The sequence below is a fragment of the Epinephelus lanceolatus genome, chromosome 5, assembly GCF_041903045.1.
Source record: "Epinephelus lanceolatus isolate andai-2023 chromosome 5, ASM4190304v1, whole genome shotgun sequence".
NCBI classification, from domain to species: Eukaryota; Metazoa; Chordata; class Actinopteri; order Perciformes; family Serranidae; genus Epinephelus; species Epinephelus lanceolatus.
The window spans coordinates 7,497,335-7,517,523 of NC_135738.1; the positions used below are offsets into that span (position 1 = coordinate 7,497,335).

Genomic DNA, 20,189 nt, shown 5'->3' on the forward strand with positions numbered 1-20,189 from the left:
ATTTCTTATGTTTTGTTTATGTTCATGAATTTATATGTCTTTGGGTCGATGTATATGTATATGTGTCTGTGTCTGTCTGAGAACAGCCTGTACTCTGCACACAGGAAGGTGAAGTGAATTCAGACTCACTCTGTGTAACAACCGTTCACTGTGGCCGGAGAAGCCTCTGTGTCCGCCGGGTCCCAGACCACCAGCCGGCCCTGGACCCCCAGACATCCCAGCAGGGACCCTCCAGGGGCCAGTTCAGCTTTCTGGATGTCCGCTACGTCTCCACAGTGGTGGTTCTCCGGGATGACACACACCTCTATGGAGTTACCCTCCAGCCGCTCCTCCAACATCTTCACACGTTATATAGATACCGTATTAAACAGGCGGTGAGTTCAGGTGTTCGTTAAGGAGACATGTCTGAAAGTTTAACCAGTTAAACGCCTCAAAACTGCGAATAAAACGACGGTGACGGGAGAGTTTGGGACATTTCTTCCTGTCATGTAAACAGCAGGTGAGTCTGGGTGGTCACATGTCCTGTCTGCTGTCAGCTGACCAAATCTGACCAATAGAGACACGATTTTAAAAAGTCCACTTAATCGAAAGACGATGTTGGTGTACTGTGAGGAAATGTTTTAAATAAGCGGAAATAATCATTATTCATTTGTTTTTGGCATTACATACATACATTTTATATTTAAATTAAGCAATAAAAAGCTTTTACATTTGTTTTCCATTCAATAATCTAGTTATCCCATGTTGTTTTAATGTCTTTGTTTGTTAAATTAGTAATTCATTATTGTAGGCCTATTTATATTTCTTTTTTTGTTTGTCTTGCACTTTGTTCTCAGAATTGTACATTTCATTCAATAACGATGTATTTCGAAAAAATGATGTCAGTTATTATATGAAACTCCTCTTCGATTACATGTTTTGTTTTTTTTTCTTCTTTAAATAACTCAGTAAAATGCTTGTATTACTTTTGGTTCCTAAACAACAATAATACAGTAAAAGAGTCGTTACAGATACATGGAAAAATATTAATTAAAAATCCATGCCCTTACACCAGAGGTATATTAAAATAATAATAATAATAATAATGATAATACAGAGTATTGGTTTGAAATGAATGATGTATAATTGTATTTATTTGTAAATTAATTAGTTTGCTTGTTTGTTTGTTTGTCTGGCATTATGTTCTCAGACTTTTTTAAAGAAAAACTACAGAATATTGGGATAAAACTAAGTATTTATTATTTTATTTATCTTTTTTTGTTTGTTTGTTTGTTTGTTTGTTTGTCTAGTGTTTTGTTGTCAGAATTGTACATAATTTCATTTAATAAACATTTATTGGGAAAAAAATGATGTCAAATGTCATTTTCTATATTAAACACATGTTAGATCATGTTTTTTTTTCTTTGAATAACTCAATAAAATGTTTGTATTACTTTTTGTAACTGAACAACCAACAACAATAATACAGTGAAAGAAATTTAAAAGATCATACCCTTACACCAGAGGTGTAAGAAAATACAATTTAATAAGAAAAACTACAGCATAGTGTGTTGAAATTAATTATTTATCATTGTATTTATTGGTTTGTCTGGCATGTTGTCCTCTGAATTGTACATATTTTTTATTGAATAAAAAAATATTAATGAAAAAATGATATCAAATGTCAATTTCTATATTAAACACATCTTGGATTATGTTTTTTCTTTAAATAACTCAATAAAATGCTTGTATTACTTTTTGTAAATGAACAACCAACAACAATAACTCAGTAAGAGAGGCGCAATAGATGGATAAAAGTAAAAATTCACACCCTTACACCAAAGGTCTATTCCAATAAGAATAAATATAACAGTTTTATTCATTTATTTATTATTTACATATAATTATAAACAATTTATCATTTTATATAACAGCCAAATTAATAAAAAATATTTTTGTAGTTAATAGATCTGATATATTATATTTTATTTTAAGGGTCTACCAAAAAATAAGTCAAATTTAAGTGTTTTTGTGCTCATCCACACATTTTCAAATTATATTTATAGGAAAAAAAAAGTTGAAAAAACAATTAAGCCTCCACCAATTTTGTTTGTGATATTTGGCTTTATAAATTAAATTGAATTGAATTAAAAAAGTACTAATTTAATTCACATTTTATAATATCACATACATCAGACAATTTAGCGAAGTAGAATCACAGTTTGGTCATGTATCGATTACTTTTCCCTGACTACAAAATATAGGAAGCGGAAGTCAAACGAATTTACTCATTGGCTGCAACACAACCCGTTGATCTCTATACAATCTTACATTCAGAGTGAACCTTATATTTACTTCCGGATAATTTAAAGATCTGCTGAAGTCGCGCGTGGCTGTCAGTTAACGGCAGCGTCTCTGTTTTCCTGTCAAAGTCACCACTGTCCCGTCGGTCCTGTTTATTATGGCGTTTTCTAGAAAATGGAAATAGTGTTTAGCCTTGTGTCGTTAACTGCCACGAAGGTTTTACAGTTCACTGGACTTACCGCCAACAGGAATGAGCTGAGGACGAAGAAGATGGAGGAGAAAGCGTTAGAAGTGTACGGTGAGTGGAGCTCCCAGCGGGCCCAGCGTCACTGATGTGTAACGTTACTGCTGTGTAACGTTAGAGTTAGTTTGGTAAACTGGAGAAGTTGTATCATTAAGTGGTGGTAAGAGAGGTTTGTGAAGTAGTTAGCTAGTTATGGCAGGTTGCCCTAAGTGAAGGCAAAGTTAAATAGACGATTTTTTTAATGGACTTTGGTGAGGTTAGTAAAACATGAGCAGTGATGGTGCAGAACTGGAGTAGATGATTGTCTAAATGGAGCTGGGTGTGTTTATAGTGACATATAAAATGACACATATACTGTTTTGGATTAGTGCTGGAACAGAGTTCACATAAATAGGTTTCTGATAGGACTGTGGCCTGATTAAAGTGAGTGGCACCACATTTCTGGATTGGGTTTGGTGTGGTTGGAGAGAGCAGAACATAGTTTGACCAGTATTGAACTGGGAGTCTTCCTTATTAAGCAATAGTATTAGGCAATAGTGATTTCCCATGACATACTGTTGTAAACTCTCCTATGTTGTCATCAAACCATTCAGTGTTTTACTGGAGACCCCTGAAACACATCTGTACTAACAGTATTGTTTTATCAAACTGTATCAAGGATGTAGTTAAGTAGTTTTTGTCTCTGTGTAACAGGGTTAATACAGCAGTAACATGTGGAACCAAGCTGAATGTACATTTGTAATGTTAAGTATTAAAATTCCACAGAATTTGGTTCAGACGTTATCACCTGACATATTTAGACCACTGTCCCCTTTTGCTGTTGTGCTCTGTGGGAGAGGGGCTGGAGTTTATATGTCGTGTGTGACGGAGGAATTTTTACCACCTGTTGTCAGGAGTAAACAGAGATCGCCTCCACAGATATCCACGGTCTGGGCCTCTTTATATCTCCACAGCGCAGACATCACTAAAGCAGTCTGGTCCAAAAATCATGAGGGGCGGGGAAAAATAGATACAGCACGGTATCACAATGATACTTGGATGACAAGTGTCACTATTGTAGAAATGATTAATATACCAAATGCAAATTAATCTTTTGGTACCCTACTGCAATAATAAAATCTGTTTATTTTTCAGTCCGGTAGATACATGTTACTATGGTTAAAATGTACTTAGTGAGGTGAACAGTCTAAAAACTTATTCGATAATACCATCTGTTTTATCAGATAAGATTTCTCCTTAATTTTCTGTTAAAATAAAGGGCACGAAAACCGCAAACTTAAATGTACGAGCTTTCGTGTGGTTTGCAGAAGTCCACAGGTGTTGACTGAGATTGACAAGTGTAGTGTAAAATGTTTTCAAAAAGCAGCAATTACTACAAAAATATATTAAATCATGAACACCCTAAAAGGCTGAGGACGTCTAAACCAGTTCCACTCATATCTATTTACATTATACTGTTATTTCCACCTGCAGTGTGTTTCTATATATGTTGTAGGCTATAAACTGTCAAACCAGTGTTTAGACTGATGGAATAAATGTTTCGGGATCATTTAGGATTATGTTGCTTTAGTCTCTAGAGTTTTGGTCGGTTGTAGGAGTTCTGTAGGTTATAAATGTGACTGTATATTATCTGCACTGTCTTTGTCTCTGTTCATAAACACATTTTGAAATATAATTTGCTTCATGTCTGGGCCCCAGTTATCAAGCGTTCAGTGGCTTATCAGAGTGTTCCATTTCACATCTCCATTATTTCTTATGAATTCTACTTTTTCTTTATCCTTTTTTTGTGAGTAAGTTTGTGAATTAAAGGTAAGAATCACAATATATTGCAATTTTTGTTATCGTAATCCTAAGCGTATTGCAGAACAGCTGATGATTTCCACCCCATAAATTGTACAGTATTCTAAACTTTTATTTTTATTTTATCTTTTACTTCCCATTAGTTCATCATTTAAGTTGTGATTGTTTCAGAAACGATCTTGGTCATTTGCAGAGTGAAACCACAAAAGTGAACTTTCATTACACAATGCATTTTTGATTTATTTTGGATTATTAAATTATGAAAGTAGAAAGATGGTTTCAATTTAGATATATTTTTATTTTATATTTTGTTAAGGTTTCTTGCAGGCTTCATGGTTTTGGCCTTTAAACACTCATTTGTTACTTTCCGTTTAGTTTTAATCTTAATCTTAGTTCCAGTAAACACCACCAGTTCTTGTTTCCTGCCCTCTGTCAGATGTGATCCGATCGATCCGTGACCCGGAGAAGCCCAACACCTTGGAGGAGCTGGATGTGGTGACGGAGAAATGTGTGGAGGTCCAGGAGCTCGGAGAAGACGAATACCTCATCATTATCAAGTTCTCTCCAACCGTCCCTCACTGCTCTCTGGCCACTCTGATCGGTGAGTCACTCTCATGATAACACAACGGACGGGAACCAGAACAAAAGCAGCCAGGGTCTGAATGATCTCAACTTGTAAAGGCTGATCATATATTTTTTGTGACATTTCAAAAAAGGCTTTCACACATCCAGATGTCAGCAGGGATGTCGTACCTGTTTCTATTTTGAGTATTCAGGGCAGTAGACAAAAAGCAGTAGACAGTGTAGAGAGGGTAAACAATGTCAGATGATTGGTTCCAACAAAGTTCAGAAAATAAAGAAACAAAAAGGTTGTTTGTTGTATTTTTGGAGTTTCACTGTTCGGTGACTCTTTCTCTTGAAATATAATCTCAAACTAGCTGAGACCAAACGAGTATAATAGTATTAAGAATCATAATTTGCCTTTCTGCAGTGTAATACGTCAAACAAAACATTAAGAGTATTAAAACCACAACCAAAGTAATGTCAGTTTTCACTTACACAGATTATGCCTTGGTGTTGGGTGCATTATATAAACAGAGGGAGGAGGAAGAGGAATTAAAAATAAAGGCAAAGTTAAGTCAGGGACATAAATAAATAATACGTAGAAACATTACAATAAAAATATGAAAAAGATATTAAAAAAGAATGCAAGAAATATGTACAATGTAGCCCCGAAATCTTCTTCCCAACTGTCCTTAGTTATTTTATTATTTTTTATTACCACATTTTTTTAATGACATGAATGACTGCCTTGGTGTTTAATTTTCTGCACTGCTACACCCAATTTTGCAAGTTCTATAAAAAACATTTCCTCAATGAGAAGTCGAGGCAGAGGAGCCCATGTGTCTTTATCACATCAGTGTAACCGGACATGCGACTGAAAGTTTGACCCTTCGCCTCATTACTGTTGGCGGCTGGCGATCAGTCTAATCTGTCAGCAGCAGGGGCGGCCGCAGAAATAACAAGCTTCTCAGTCTGAATAAGAGGAATCAGTGTGTTCATGTCGAAGATTACAGAGCTGGACTCTGAGCTGTAATTGTTTGAGTAAAGCAGCCTGTGTAATCATGCGTGAAAGAAATCATTTCTGTGCATATATAATACATCTTTGTATTCATGTATTCAGATCAGTTTCTCATGTTCTCATCTGTCTGTTTGCAGTTGTTTACATTGTGTTAGCTGCAAAGTCAATTTACTTTGGGAGAAAAACGCTAATTTAAACGCATGCAAAAAAAAGAGAGATAAGAGCCTGACTGACTGAAGCAGAGTTTTCTCTCCCAGCAATCTTCCTGTTAAATGACGGGTTGGAGGATGAATGTAGAACCTGGCTTTTGTTTGGTAGCTACAGGTGATTAAGTGGGCAGCACTGAAGCAGACCACTGACTCCAGGTTGAGTAACACACTTAATTTTCCTGTCACTCAGCAGTGAGATTCTTTAATTACTGACATTTTCACCCGCAGTTTATACTCAGGTGTGTACCAGACAGTTTAATCATGAATGAGCAGGTTGGAGACAGTTCAGGTGCACGTGTTGCATACAGAATACAACTGCAAATTTTCCCCACAGTTTCACGCAGTATAATTTATATTTTCTCTGCCTGCTTTTTCCACACACCTTTTTCTTATCACTACAGTGCACATGAAACAGCAAAACTTAAGATATGTTGTAGGGGTGGGCGATATGGCTCTGAAATAACATCACAATGTTTTTGTGATAAGGATATTCTTGACAATTAGTAAAGGATTTTATTATTCATTTAAGAACATATAATTGCAACAAAATAAGTGATCTAGTTTTACAGTTCGCTTCAAATATTCAGTAAAAACTAAACAAAAATGATCTCTCATTTCTTTAGTTTGTGAACAACAACAGTAACTCAGAGTGAGATTCAGATTCTGTTACAATATTAATAGTTCAACTAAATAAAATCGACCACAAATTACACATTTAAACAGCTCCAAATATAAAAAATGTCCCCTGGGATGTGTATATATAAATCAACAGGTGATTTCCTTCTTTCAGTAAAATCTTAAATGATTGAGTTGGTTTTTTTTCCACCTGGACTTTTATGCTCTGACATTTCTCCTCTAATCATCACACTGTAACCTGTGACAGGCTGTTACGATACCACAACTATCACACAGTCACAGATGTGGAGTTTATTGTTGAGCTGCAAGTGTCATGTAGGTTTACATTACCAAAGGTTTATGACAAAATCCAGGGCCGTCGCAACCGGACAGGCAAACTAGGCAATTCTCTAGGGCCCCGAGCTGGAAGGGGGCCCCCAGAGACAGCTGACATTGGTCCATATCAATGACAATATAATGGAACCCCTATAGACACTGCAACAACGACCACACGTGGCAGCACACAGGTATGTGGCGTGTCAGAGGAGAAACGAGCCGTTCACATTTCTCTCTTTGTGGCAGGTAACGGTCCACAAACCTCACCGCACTTTAGGGACTGTTCTTTACTTGTGAAGGGACTGTTCTTAACTTGTCAGGGGAGGAGGGTGGCTGGTTGCCTCCAAGGTGCCTCTTGCCTGGGGCCCCCAGAGTGTCTTGAAACAGCCCTGACAAAATCACTTGACGACACCGACTCTCATGTGCGCACAGCAAGAGAGGAGAGGGAGAGACGCTGTGCTGCAGCGGCTCGTTGAATGAGTTCCCTCTGAGCGGTAAGTCGCTAAAAAAGTCTGAGAAGTCCGGGGCTGTTCATAAAACATTCAGGACGCCACAGTTTATTCCACACTACTGAAGCTGCCCCTCTTTCTGGATCCACCGCGGAGTTGGTAATAATTTTGCTTTCAGCCATGTTTGTTGTTGCCCCTGGTAACAGTATGACATCAATATGTCAACAAGTGGAAATACAGCAAGTATCATGAAGGAGATGATCTGGCACACCCCTAATTGTTGCGTATACTTGTGAACAAACTCGCCCGTAGTTCAGCCTGGTATTTGTTGACTTTGCAAACTTTGGGACTGAATTTAAAAAGGTTCAATGTGTTTGGAGGATGAAGTTTGTTTTGAGTTTGACCCCAAAAAGCTTTCAGTTTAGATAAAAAAGACATCTCGCTGTATTTTTACTATCGTTATAATCTTTCTGCTAAATTTAATCTTTGTTTTGTTGTTGTTATCACTTAAAGTGACTTGCCTTGAAAAATAAAACAAAATGCTCATCACAAGTTTTGAGAGTCTAGTAAGATAAGAAAACTTTATTTATCACGAGGGAAACTGTTGTGCAGCAGTTGCATCGCAAAGTAGGAAAGAGTGCAAAGAAATATAAAAAAAATAATAGACAGTAAAGATTATCCATATGGTGCTAAACCCAGTGCACACAATGCCAGAAATGTAAATAGGTTAACAGTAAGTGTCACAACTATAAACCAGTTAATGGTGGGGTGCAAATCCAAAACAGCAGATAAGGTGATTGTTGTCAAGTTGCTTGTTTTGTCCTTCCAGCCAAATTTCGGAAGAGGCTCAGCTGCAGTAACTTAGCTTCAATTTAAAGTATATAAACACAAACATCCACTGGGTTAGAAAGAATAATACTTATCAGAGTTATTAAAAGCCTCCATTAATAAACTAGTAACCGCAGCATGAAAACATCTCTTTGGGTTTCACTGTTATCAAATTCAAATTGACAGAGTTACTGCACAGTTACTTTAACTGGGACTTCATTCAGAGCACTGTGTTGATAGTTGACAGAAGAGTGACCGATAAATTGAGAATAGAAAAGGGAGGCAAGATTGGGTAAAGCATTATTAGTGTGGTCTAACACTGTGTGGTCTGCTGTGGCTCAGGAAGTAGAGTGGGTTGAGGTCAGGACTCTGGGCAGACCAGTCAGGTTCTTCCACACCAAACTGGGAAATCATTTTCTTCATGGAGCTGGCTTTGTTTCACGTTGAAACAGGAAAGAGACAAACACAAACTGTTGATACAAAGTTGGAGGAGCACTGTTGTCTGACATATCACTGTAGGGTAGATGATTGAGATTTTCTGTAGTTGGAACTAAAGCGCTGAGACCAAGAGTTACTGCTTTTTGGTTGTAAGCCTCCGCAAACCGCTCAAGTTAGATAGTTTACATCCATGCGTGTCCAGACTCGTATCTAGCAATGACTGTAGACAATACATTAAATGTGGATATTGCTGCAAAGAAGCAAACATGGATGCTTCACACACATCATCAACCCAGCAGCACAGAGGATCTACAGTATACAATCAGCACAGTTTAAGATCAGAGTTACAAATTCAGTACCTGACCAAATGTCTTCTGTCTCTGAGATACAGCGTGAAATGATGGCTAGAAAAGTGTTTTTGCAGAACATTGTGACATCACAGTGAAGTTGACCTTTGACCTTTTGGATACAAAATGATGACCAAACATGTTTTGTGAGGTCACAGTGACCTTTGACCACTGAATTCTAATCACTTCATCCTTGACTTAGAGTTAATATCTGTGCCAAATTTAAGGAAATTCCCTCAAGGCATTCTTGAGATATTGTGCTCATGAGAATGAGACAGACTCAGGGTCACAGTGATCTTGACCCCTGACCTTTGACCACCAAAACTGAATTAGTTCATCGTTGAGTCCAAGTGTGCCAAATTTGAAGGAATTCCCTTTAAGATATTGTGTTAACAAGAATGAGACAAAGCGTATCACAGTGACCTTGACTTTTGACCTATGACCTATGACCATCAAATTCTAATCAGTTCATTGTTCAAATGGACATTTGTGCCAAATTTGAGAATATTACCTTAAGGCGTTTTTGAGGTATCATGTTCACGAGAATGAGACAGATGCAAGCCCATAGTGACTTTTGACATTTGAGTACCAAAATGTAAGCAGGTCATTGATGAGACCAAGTGGATGTTTGTACCAAATTTGAAAAATGACCTCAAGGCCTTCTAGAGAAACAGTGTTTACCAAAACGAGATGGTTCACAAGAATGAGACAGATGCAAGCCCATAGTGACCTTTGACCTATCACCCCCAAAATCTAGCAAATTCAGTTTTAAGTCCACATGGACGTTTGTGCCAAATTTGAAGTAATTCCCTCAAGTCGAGATACTGCTTTCACAGGAATAGGGCAGATGGATGGCATTACGTTTTCAGGCTGTCGTTATGTACGTACGGACAACCTGTAAACAGAGTGCCTCAGGCGACGGCTATCGGCACATAACAAAAGTATGTAGACAGATAATATCTGGAGAGGGTTGTCTTGTTCACAGACTTTTTGCCATAGAGCGCATAAGTATTTTAGATTCTTACACACTGCGACAGGTTTAGATAAGATTGAACTTATCATTGATTCAGCATGAGAACAGATGAACTAACATGTTGACACGTGACATTTATCATGACGTAGTTAAGGAAATATTGTAAAACACAACACTGAATTATCGTCAGCCCGAACCGTAGAGCACAGACACATGCAGTGTATTCAGGGAAATACTTACCATTCAGTACACAGCACAGCATTCATTTTGAGACTGAATGAAGTGACAGATTTGCCCTCAGGCGGTGGCTTTGAACAAGATGAACAGGTGAGGTATAATTGACGGGTCGCCTGAAGTGATCTCGGCTTCTGCCGACTCCAACTGTGCGCCGGAAGGAAGCTTCTTGTGCAGTGGATGATTTCCTGACCGGAGGGAGCTGCTGGCTCTCTGCTGCGCTTTTCTTCAGTCAGACACACTGCAGCTTTGCTGAGGAGGGCAGCCGCTGGCAGAGGCTTTTTAACATAGCTGCTGCTGCATTGACCCATCTTTGGATCCACTGGGAGCCGACTTCTTGCAGCTATGATAGAGTTTGATAGCGGTTATTTGAAACATCAAACGTAAATGACTGAGTCTGATGTCAGGCTATTGGACTGTTTTTGACTTAGATCTTAGCAGGGATCAGGAGCAAAGGAAGAGAATAGTCATGCTGTGATTTTATGTGTCAGAGGCACAAAGAAACAGATGTACAGGCTAGAACGAAGACATGTCTTTGGATTAAACTCCTGTAAGTGTAGACAAACCGTCGCTCTGTATCACAAAGTGAATGAAAGAATGGAAACACAGTTACTGTGTGGAATATTATTAAAGCATGATACGACTAAGTCAAGTAAATACAAGTAAAAATAAAAAGTAATCATATGTTACAGACATTCATACATTATATATACATATTTAATATTCAGGTGTCATGTACAGGTTTTATATCATACTGCTGCAGTCCATTTCTTATTACTGTACAATATAATGTAGTGAACTGCATGGTTTTTTTTGGTTTGTTTGTTACAATTAACAAATGATCCATTTTACCTTACATGCGTCACAAACAGCAACTGTGAAATCATAAAACAACATGTGAGATCAAATTTCAGTTGAGGCACAATGGCAAAAGAGGCACATGGTGCTTGATATGTTTGTTTACCGAAAAGCTTGTGTGTTTTTTGGAGTGATGAGACACAGCAGAGTCAATCTCAAAGGAAACTAAAACTGCACCAATATGGCAACATTTCGGATTTGCAGCCGACGAAAGAGGTGAGCCAAAAATCAGACGAGGCAACATGGAAACACTGCAGGAAAAAAGTCAAGGGAGTCGCTACGCTCTCATTCATGGACGTCCTCCACTCGAGAGCAGCTGCTGAGTCAAGTATGAAATCTTGTGGTAGAATTTGGTTTACTGCTTGGTCCTGTCTGTGGCTTAATACCAAACCACTTTGACAATTTTTACACCAGACCAACTCAAAAGGAGAATAATCAATGATAAAAATGATCATTAGTTGAAGCCCTCGTGGTGATATTAACAGGTGAAATCCAACACTAAACTGTAATTCAAACTCTACGCCGTAGGTTTCCAAAGCAGGACACATGTTAAGCCACTGCTTTGACTATAAATCTAGCGGTCTTCCAGTGTGCTTGGTGCCAGAACATTCACCAATGTTTTTAGTCCACTGAATTGCAATAAGAGACACAACTGGCAGACCAAACATAAAGAGCATAGAAAAGTGAGTGAAAGTATGAAGCTCCTTTAACTGAAAAAGTTAACTACAATAAATTAATAACGCTGCCCTTGTGGCTCCACAAAATTGTAGAGGACAAGAATCTTGAGTCTTTTTGTGAATCAATTTCTCTCCCAACTCTGCCCTGAATCACTGACTGAAGGAGATGATTATGAAGCAAAATGAGGAAAAATGGATTCAGAAAAAAGTCCATAAAACCCCATGACACTGTAACTACAGTATCTCAGATGGAGGAAATTTTAATTCACGTTCACTAGGCTGGGATTCACGTTCCCATGCTGTTCGGAAATGAGACTGAAAACAGTCTATCATCCCAGTTAATTATTCAGATCAGTGTGTTTAGATTTATCCCACTTCCTGTTTTTGCTCATGTGTTTATTTTCTCTTTTAGCAGCAGCGACATCTTTTTCCAGTAGACACATTCTCCTCTAATCTGTTACTTTCCCTGAGTGCTGACATGTTGCTGTTCATCATGTGTGATCAGTGTCTGATTGGTGAATGTTTATGTGTGTGCAGGTCTGTGCTTACAAGTGAAGCTGCAGAGATGTTTGCCATTTAAACACAAGGTGAGTACCAGAGGGGACCAAAACATTTTCTGTCTTCTTACCTCTGTTGGCATCTCGCCACGTGGATAACTCAGTTTTTATTTGGTATTGAGCTATCTGCCTCCACTTTACTAGAATGTAGAGGAATGCAGTTTGGTCATTAGAACTTTCAACAGCAAAATCTGTTTCCAGGAACTGTGTCCCCATTTCTCTAAATCAGGGTTTTCAAATTCTGATACTGTGTAGTGTCAAAAATGGCAAATTGTCACCTTTAAAAGTGTGCACAATAAGTCTTTATCAGCTCCTGTTTGTAGTTTATCCATAGATATACAGACAACTATCACTGGATTACTCTGATGCTGAAGAAAACCTAAAAATATTATGATTCTCAGGTAAGTTCTGAAGTTATGTGGAGCGCCTTTCTTCAAACATTTCTAAGACAATTCATGGATGTTTATGATGATGAGTAATGACATCCTAGGAAAGTGTAAAGCCCAGTTCAGACCAATGATCCATGACGAGACGAAACTGTTTTAGAACGTAGCAGAGACAAGGTGCAGTGATGTGAACTGGCCTCATTCATATTTTAAGAAGCTACAATTTATATTCAGCCACAAAATAAACCCAGAAAGCTGAAAATCAGAGCAGAAGTTCAGAGAGTTGTTATATAGAGATGATACTCCGTCTCATGTAGTTGCATTGGTGTGAACCAGCAGGTTTTCAGAGCATCGCAGAACAGAGCATTGCAAGTAGTTGCCTGTTTCAACTCGTCTTGTCGTGAATCTTTGGTCTGAACTGGTTGCACTGCATCTAAAAATATCTCTATCATGTCTTTGAGTCCAGATTTGACTGAGAAGGAGTACGATTTTTGAAGCAAATTGCATCAAATGGCGCTAAAGATTTTAAATGACCTTAACCACTTCCGTGAACCCATTCGACTCTCTGGTTCATGGTTACACATGCTCATAAGGCGGATTTACCAGCTGGATGATTACATTAGTATATTACTATTAACTTTTTCTTCCTACAACAGAAGTTTAACGCTAACTTTCAAACCCAAAAATGACTAAACAAATAGCAAATAGGTGGTTCAAGAGACCTGCGGAGCTCTGTTCAGTGAAGAAACAGCTGTCATTTCATTAACAATTCAACAAGTACAACTCTTACCAACAGACAGGGGCAGTACCCTGAACAGACAAACACTATCAGCATAGAAAAAACACAGTTAATTAGTTGTTTATATTCACAGCCCAGTTTCAGAGGTCAAGACTCATGGAGAGAGGAGTTCTTGGACAGCCATCAAACAGACAGCAGTGTGTGAGGGCAGGTGGAGAACCGTGTGCTTTATTATGCAGCATGAAAGCAGTTTTAAAAACAAGATGAGTCGCCTCTTGATTAGAGGAGTGTTTTTTATCAGGGAGCTGCGGAACATCTGCTCAGTTCAGAGGGCAAAATGAGCGTGATGCAGTCCTGTGGCAGGAAAAGTACCAGTGGTATACTGAAAAAAAAGTTTCATAAAATCAAAGCCAGACTGGAGAAAAATTCAAGCTCCATGAATCAGGATAGTTTTATTTCAAAGGAACACTTCACAAACAGACAGCCCTTTCTGATGGGGAACTGAACTGAGAGAGAAACGTATCTACTGTAAAACATCAATAGTAGCCAGCGCTATTGTTTGCTTAAATCACTCTACAGGCTTATATCTGGGACAGGCCTTTAATTCCTCTCACACAAAACTGTTGCTCAGCAAAGATGGTCAATACTTTTTTAATTGTTAATTTGAACCAGTATGAATATTACTTGTTTATTAATTTATACTAGTCCATACCCATTGAGTACAGCATACCATACCATGACTTAGTCATACCAAAAATTAGAAAAGAAAAAAAAAAACAAAAAACATTGGTCCACAGGGGGAGCCACAGTGATCGGTCGCATTTTAGCCATTTTGAAGCATTTTTCTGTTGTTATAGCGCCACCCAGTTGCCAATTAGAGTTAAATTTCTCCAGTCACCTTGAGGCGTCCTGTTCTACATATCTACCAAGTTTAGTAAAAATCCATATGGCGGTTAGGCCTAGATAAGAAATTAGCTCTCTAGCGCCCCCCATTTTGTTTGATGGGGTCAATAATGGAGGGGTCCCCTCAGATTATGTGTGGTCATATGCCTACAAAGTTGCGTGGTGATGGGTGAAACCCTTGAGATGTTATACACCTTTATGTGATGAGCCACGCCCTCCGCAATATTCATTGCCTTATAGAAGCTCAGTTTTAGTAAGTTTTCCAACTTTTGCCAAGAGGGAACTTTAGATATTGGTCCCTAGATTATGTTCACCCAGTTTCATGCAGATCGCTCAAACTTCCTAGGAAGAGATCGATTTGAAGTGTTTTTCCAAAAATTCCAAAATGGCGGAAAATCTATATAAGCGGAAGTTATGGGTTCTTGAGGCACATTTGTTCCTCATGAGGAGAGGCATCTCTGTGCAAAGTTTCATGTCTCTACGACATACGGGGCATGAGATATGCCCATTCAAAGTTTGCAATTTCAATTGGTTGCTATAGCGCCCCCCTTTGGCCAATTGATGTAATATTGCTTCATTCACATCCTCCCATGACCCTCTACCACTGTGCCAAATTTCACATGGATTGACCAAGTCAGTGAGGAGAAAAACGTGGAACACACACACACACACAGAGTTTTCGTCATTATATAGTAAGATATATATGTATTTATATATAAATTAGGCTCTGAATAACATATCAATTATGTGTTATGTTGTGACACTTGTTTTATAGCACCTGTAACACCAACACAACACAACTTCCTGTTAAAACAATATACATAACTTGGATTATTTTTTTATGAAAAACCCTTTTCTGATTTGATCAGGTACCCTTACAGACTAAAGGAATATAAATTACTAACCGGGTAATCGAGGAATAGACACATATTCTTACTTTATGACAGCCTCAGAGGAAAGGAGTCACCGCTAATTTAGTCATGCCGGTAAATTTGAATGAATTATGGTCTGGCGCTCATGGTTTTAGTTAAATGAAATGAACAGAGCTAATGATGTGTAGCATCTCTAAATTGACAAAAGTTTAAACATTTCCATTTCCATGTGAGATCTAAACAGCTAACTAAAGTTAGTTCAAGTGGGTGGTCAACAATCCAGTTTTATACATTCAAAGAACGTTGCTTGGCAACCAGACCAGGCATCCAATTGAGACAGGCCTTTATTTGTCAAAATGTATAGCCACACCAGGCTAGGAAAAAGGACTGGGCGTTTAATGGGGACTAAGATTTATTTGAAGCTTTACGGTATGTTCGCGTTGAAGTCAGACTCCATTGACAAAAATAGTAATTTTACTTCCCTGAACATGAGAGCTGTTGGTCTACCACTGCCTCGGTCAGTTTGTTTTTTGTTTGTCATTTTGTGACGTGGGTGAATCCAAACTAACCCTTTAAAACACCAAAGTCAAAATAACACAAATAAACTAACCGATCAAGACAGTGGTAGACCAGCAGCTCCTGTGTTCAGCAAGGTAAAATTGCTGTTTTTGTCAATGGAGTCTGGCTTTCAGTTAAGTTCTGTGTCAGAAAGGTCTGTTTGTTTGTGAAGTACTGAGCATACGACTGGATAAATGAGGCTTGGGTTTCACTAAGTTGTGTTAGAGTTTATAAACAGATATTTTGACACAGCTTTGCTGTTGTGAAACTCGGACCCCCATGACTTCAATTCATCAAGAATTTTCTCAGTATTTGAAATCTTCATTTACCATGAAGGCATGCGAGACAAGCAAAGTTTACTTAATGAATTCAATTAAACATGGGATGAGTAATTGATATACAAATGATCATGTAGGGAGTGACGTATCCCTTTAACAACATATCAAATGACTGTGATGTTTAATCACTAAGCTTGTTGCTCTACGGAGCTTTCCAGCCTCTAAGGATCAGGCCTGGGTGTTTGAGGGGTTAAGGTCAGGAGTCTGTGCAGACCAGTAAAATTTTTCCACACTGGGAGACTGGGAGAACCATTTCTTTATGGAGCTGGCTTTGTGCCCAGGGGAAGCTGTCATGTTGAAACAGGAAGGAGACAAACACAAACTGTTGATACAAAGTTGGAAGAACACTGTTGTCTAAAATATCACTGTATGTTGGAGTATTAAGATTTTCATCTTTGGAAAAAACAGCCCTCCAAACTGCCTGAATACACGCTGTGTTGTAATATTTTGTTTCTTCTGTCTTATGAGCAGCTTGTACTGCCACCAGTTTTAGATTATTACTGTCTTTGTTGTTCTCTGAGCTGCAAGAGTCCCGTTCCTCTGTTACTGTGTAATGTTCAATCAAATCTTTTTCTCTTTCACCCCAAATAACATTTAAATTACTGTGTACACAAAAACCATACAGCGTGCAACTCTGCCTTTAACACCAGTTTTTCTCTCTCTTCTCAGTTGGAAATTTACATTTCAGAGGGAACCCATTCCACTGAGGAAGATAGTAAGTCTGCTTTATTTATTTATTTATTAATTTAAAAGAGCAAATGGCTTCTTTAGATTAAACAACCTCCCACTGAGGCAATTCTCTGAGTCATTGGCGATGTAATGTGTCCTGCACACTGATAGTGTCAGCGAGAGGTCAACGTTAGAAATGAAACACTTAGAAGGAGCAAAATGTTGAACTTGATTAATTTTCTCGACTGAAATGATTTAAAAGGAAAATTACTGTGTTTACTGTAGTGTTGTATTGAACTGTCGGGGAGTTAGTTCAGCAATAAGCGTGTTTGCATGCTGAAATTTGCTTATTAGCTCTGAACACAAACACCAGCTGAGGCTGATGGGTTATCAGCTCTGCAGGTATTTGATCAGTACTGGACAAATCGAAGCTCTGATCAATGATGGCTCCAGAGGCAAAGTCAGGAGATCATTAAAGATAATGAAGTACACTGAAAAGTAGGGATGCAACGATATGGATTTTTTCAACTGATGCTGATAACAAATAATTTTTCTATATTAAAAAGAAATGTATAGCCTGTAGTTTATGCACACATGAGAGTGAGAAATGCTGAAATGTAGTGAGAAAATATGGATGTTTTAAAACTGAAAGACACATTTGCTCCCTCGCTTCTCTCCTCTGGAGTTACTACCTCGCTGGCTGTCAGCGCTCTCTGCTGGCGTCTTGCATTTGGCACCGTGGCTGAAGGGGCTGAACTGTCCTCTGAGAAGAGTTGCAACAGTATGCGATTTTCAGGGTGCAATAATCAGCCTTTCATGTTGGTACTCTTGGGCAACACGAATCTTGCCCGAGTTTCCAACTTGGAATTCTGTCTTGAATGACCATTTCACTGCGCTTTTCCATGTCCGAGGGCGTTTTCTTCCGAGTTTCGAGTACAATGGATTGCAGCAGAAGAACAACAACTCGTGGAAGATGATGACACGCATTAATATACATTTCCTAGCACACAAAATCTTAAACCCACACTGACAAGTACTTTGTGTTCAAGGCAGATCATCAGGGATTAATAATTAAAATCTAAATAAATTTAAATTCTTTAATAAATGATTGTCAATACATGTGATTTATTGTTTTGTTTTTTACTGTGGTATCAAATTGGGTATGGAGAATCGTGGAATTTCACTGGTCTTGGTATCAGCTGCTGAATTTCTTGTATTGTGACATCATTCCAAAGTGTTTGTGTTGTCTCGTTGTTATTCAGTGGCTCAGTGAAGTTTGTGTCTCCAGTTAACAAACAGATCAACGATAAGGAGCGAGTAGCAGCCGCCATGGAGAATCCAAACCTGAGGGAGATCGTGGAGCAGTGTGTCACCGAGCCTGACGACTAACGGAGGGGGCTCCACCTATCTGAAACAAACACCTTGGAGCCACAGTGCGTGTGTGTGTGTGTATGTGTGTGTTGTATGTGAGGATGTTTGTTGCCACAGAGGATTTCTGAGCGTCTGCCTGACGGCGGAGGCTCGTGTCGGCTCACAGGAGTTTGCTGGTGTTTGGAGGAATTTCTGGAGAGTCTCCAGTGAGCAGAGTGAATACAGAGCGGCGAATGAAAGCTAAGATGGGAGCTGGAATAAAGCCACAGCTGTGTGTTGACTTTCTGATCATTCCCTGCTGGATGGCGTGGCGGCGAACAGCAGCAGGTCTTTGTTGTCGTCTGAATCAGACGCTGCAGAGGAAGTAGGCCAAGGTTTTCATCTTTTCCTGTGGTGACTGTTTTAAGAAGCCTGTCCTTTTGTAAATGAAATCATCCCCCGAATCAGTCAGATGCAAGTCTGAGTAGAGAGTCTGAATATTTTAGAGGTGATTATTTTTTATAAAAAGATGTGATGTACAAAAAAAAAAAATCAGGTATTAAAAACTGTCAACTGCGTTTGAGTCGTGTGTGATTAACAAATGAATGTGTCACATGTGTCTTCAGTTAAATTTAGATCTAGAGCTACTGTGCTTTCTACAGCTAACCAAATGTAATAATTACATTTAAAATGTCATATGTCTCCTCACAGACAGATGCAAAGGAGGAATCAAAGCTCTGCTCAGCTGTAGTAATGACAGGGCTTCACCTGTTGAGGGCGCTGCTGGGCTGAGTTAAAGATCCTGAGAGGAATAAATGACAGTTAAAGCTGAGTCGGACCACAGAGCTGACTGATCCATGTCTTCATTAGACCTTTAAATTCAACACATACATTGTGCATCAATACATTGTATCACGGCTTTTCTCATTCACCTGAACACATTTGTTGGTAAGTAAAGCTTTATTTATTCAGCAGTTACAAAGGACTTCACACACACAAAAAGATATAAATGCATGAATAAATAAAGGAGGAATAAATTACAATATAGAACTCAGCACAAGCGGAAACAAATGAAGACATGACGATCATCCACAGAAATCCCTATAAAGGTGTGTTTTTAGCAGCCTCTTAAAACAGTCTAAAGATTCAGTAAATCCGATCGACTGGGGAAGATTGTTCCAGAGGATTGGGGCTAAAACAGCAAATGCACCATTGCCTTTTATTTTGCAGTAGGAGCGGTGGATGGATTGAAGGCTGAGATTTGAGGATCGGAGTAGTCAAGAAGCAGAAATAAGGAATTAGGAGATTAGAAATGATGATGAAAAGTAAGCATAATATAGCATGAATTGTGATCTTTTCTCTGAAGGTGATTTAACTAGATAACAAACTGTGCTGCACCTGCACTTCTTACACGTAGATTAATTTTATTCTTGTGTGCAGGTCTTTCTGTTACCATCAACTGACACTTTGATGAGACAAATTCAAAATTCATTATTGTGCCACTTTGATACTGTCTAACTTTCTTCAACAAATAACCAAAAAAAAAAAAAAGTCATCCAAACTAAGAAATGTTTGTTTTTATTGTACTGGATCAAATGATTCCATGTCATTCACACATAGCAGTGTGCTTCAAATCGCATACTTCTGTACAAAACACTTAATATTTTGACCCACAATTTCCACATACCGCGGACCTGGAGCAACCGACGGCACGTACCCTCACCTACTGGATGCCTTTCGGGAGCGCCGCGCTGCGTAGCGGAGCCGCAAGCTCACATGGGAACTGCGAAATCACGCGATGAAAAGCACCATTCACTCACGTCTTCACTCACATCTTCCCCTGTCGGTTTGTATCCTTGTAGAAAGAATGTGTGGTGTCATACAAAATACTATGGTTTTCCACTTCAACTATGAGTTTCTCCTCGTCCGTCTTTCCTGGGACCC

The 20,189-nt window shown here is 38.6% G+C and overlaps 2 protein-coding genes across 2 annotated transcripts in view; one reads left to right on the top strand and one right to left on the bottom strand.

The window, feature by feature from the left end:
- Positions 1 to 483, bottom strand: part of spg11 (SPG11 vesicle trafficking associated, spatacsin) — a 49,555-nt gene extending 49,072 nt beyond the window's left edge. The window contains exon 1 of the mRNA XM_033635198.2: positions 130 to 483. Within this exon, the coding sequence (XP_033491089.1) occupies positions 130 to 338 (209 nt within the window). The 5' untranslated portion in view covers positions 339 to 483. The remainder of the gene's footprint in view (positions 1 to 129) is intronic.
- Positions 484 to 2,356: 1,873 nt separating this feature from the next.
- ciao2a (cytosolic iron-sulfur assembly component 2A) lies at positions 2,357 to 18,823 on the top strand. The gene is made up of 5 exons (XM_033634435.2): positions 2,357 to 2,581; positions 4,764 to 4,928; positions 12,411 to 12,460; positions 16,896 to 16,941; positions 18,184 to 18,823. The coding sequence occupies exons 1-5, from the start codon at positions 2,458 to 2,460 to the stop codon at positions 18,282 to 18,284; spliced, it is 486 nt and encodes a 161-aa protein (XP_033490326.1). The 5' UTR covers positions 2,357 to 2,457; the 3' UTR covers positions 18,285 to 18,823.
- Positions 18,824 to 20,189: the final 1,366 nt, after the last annotated feature.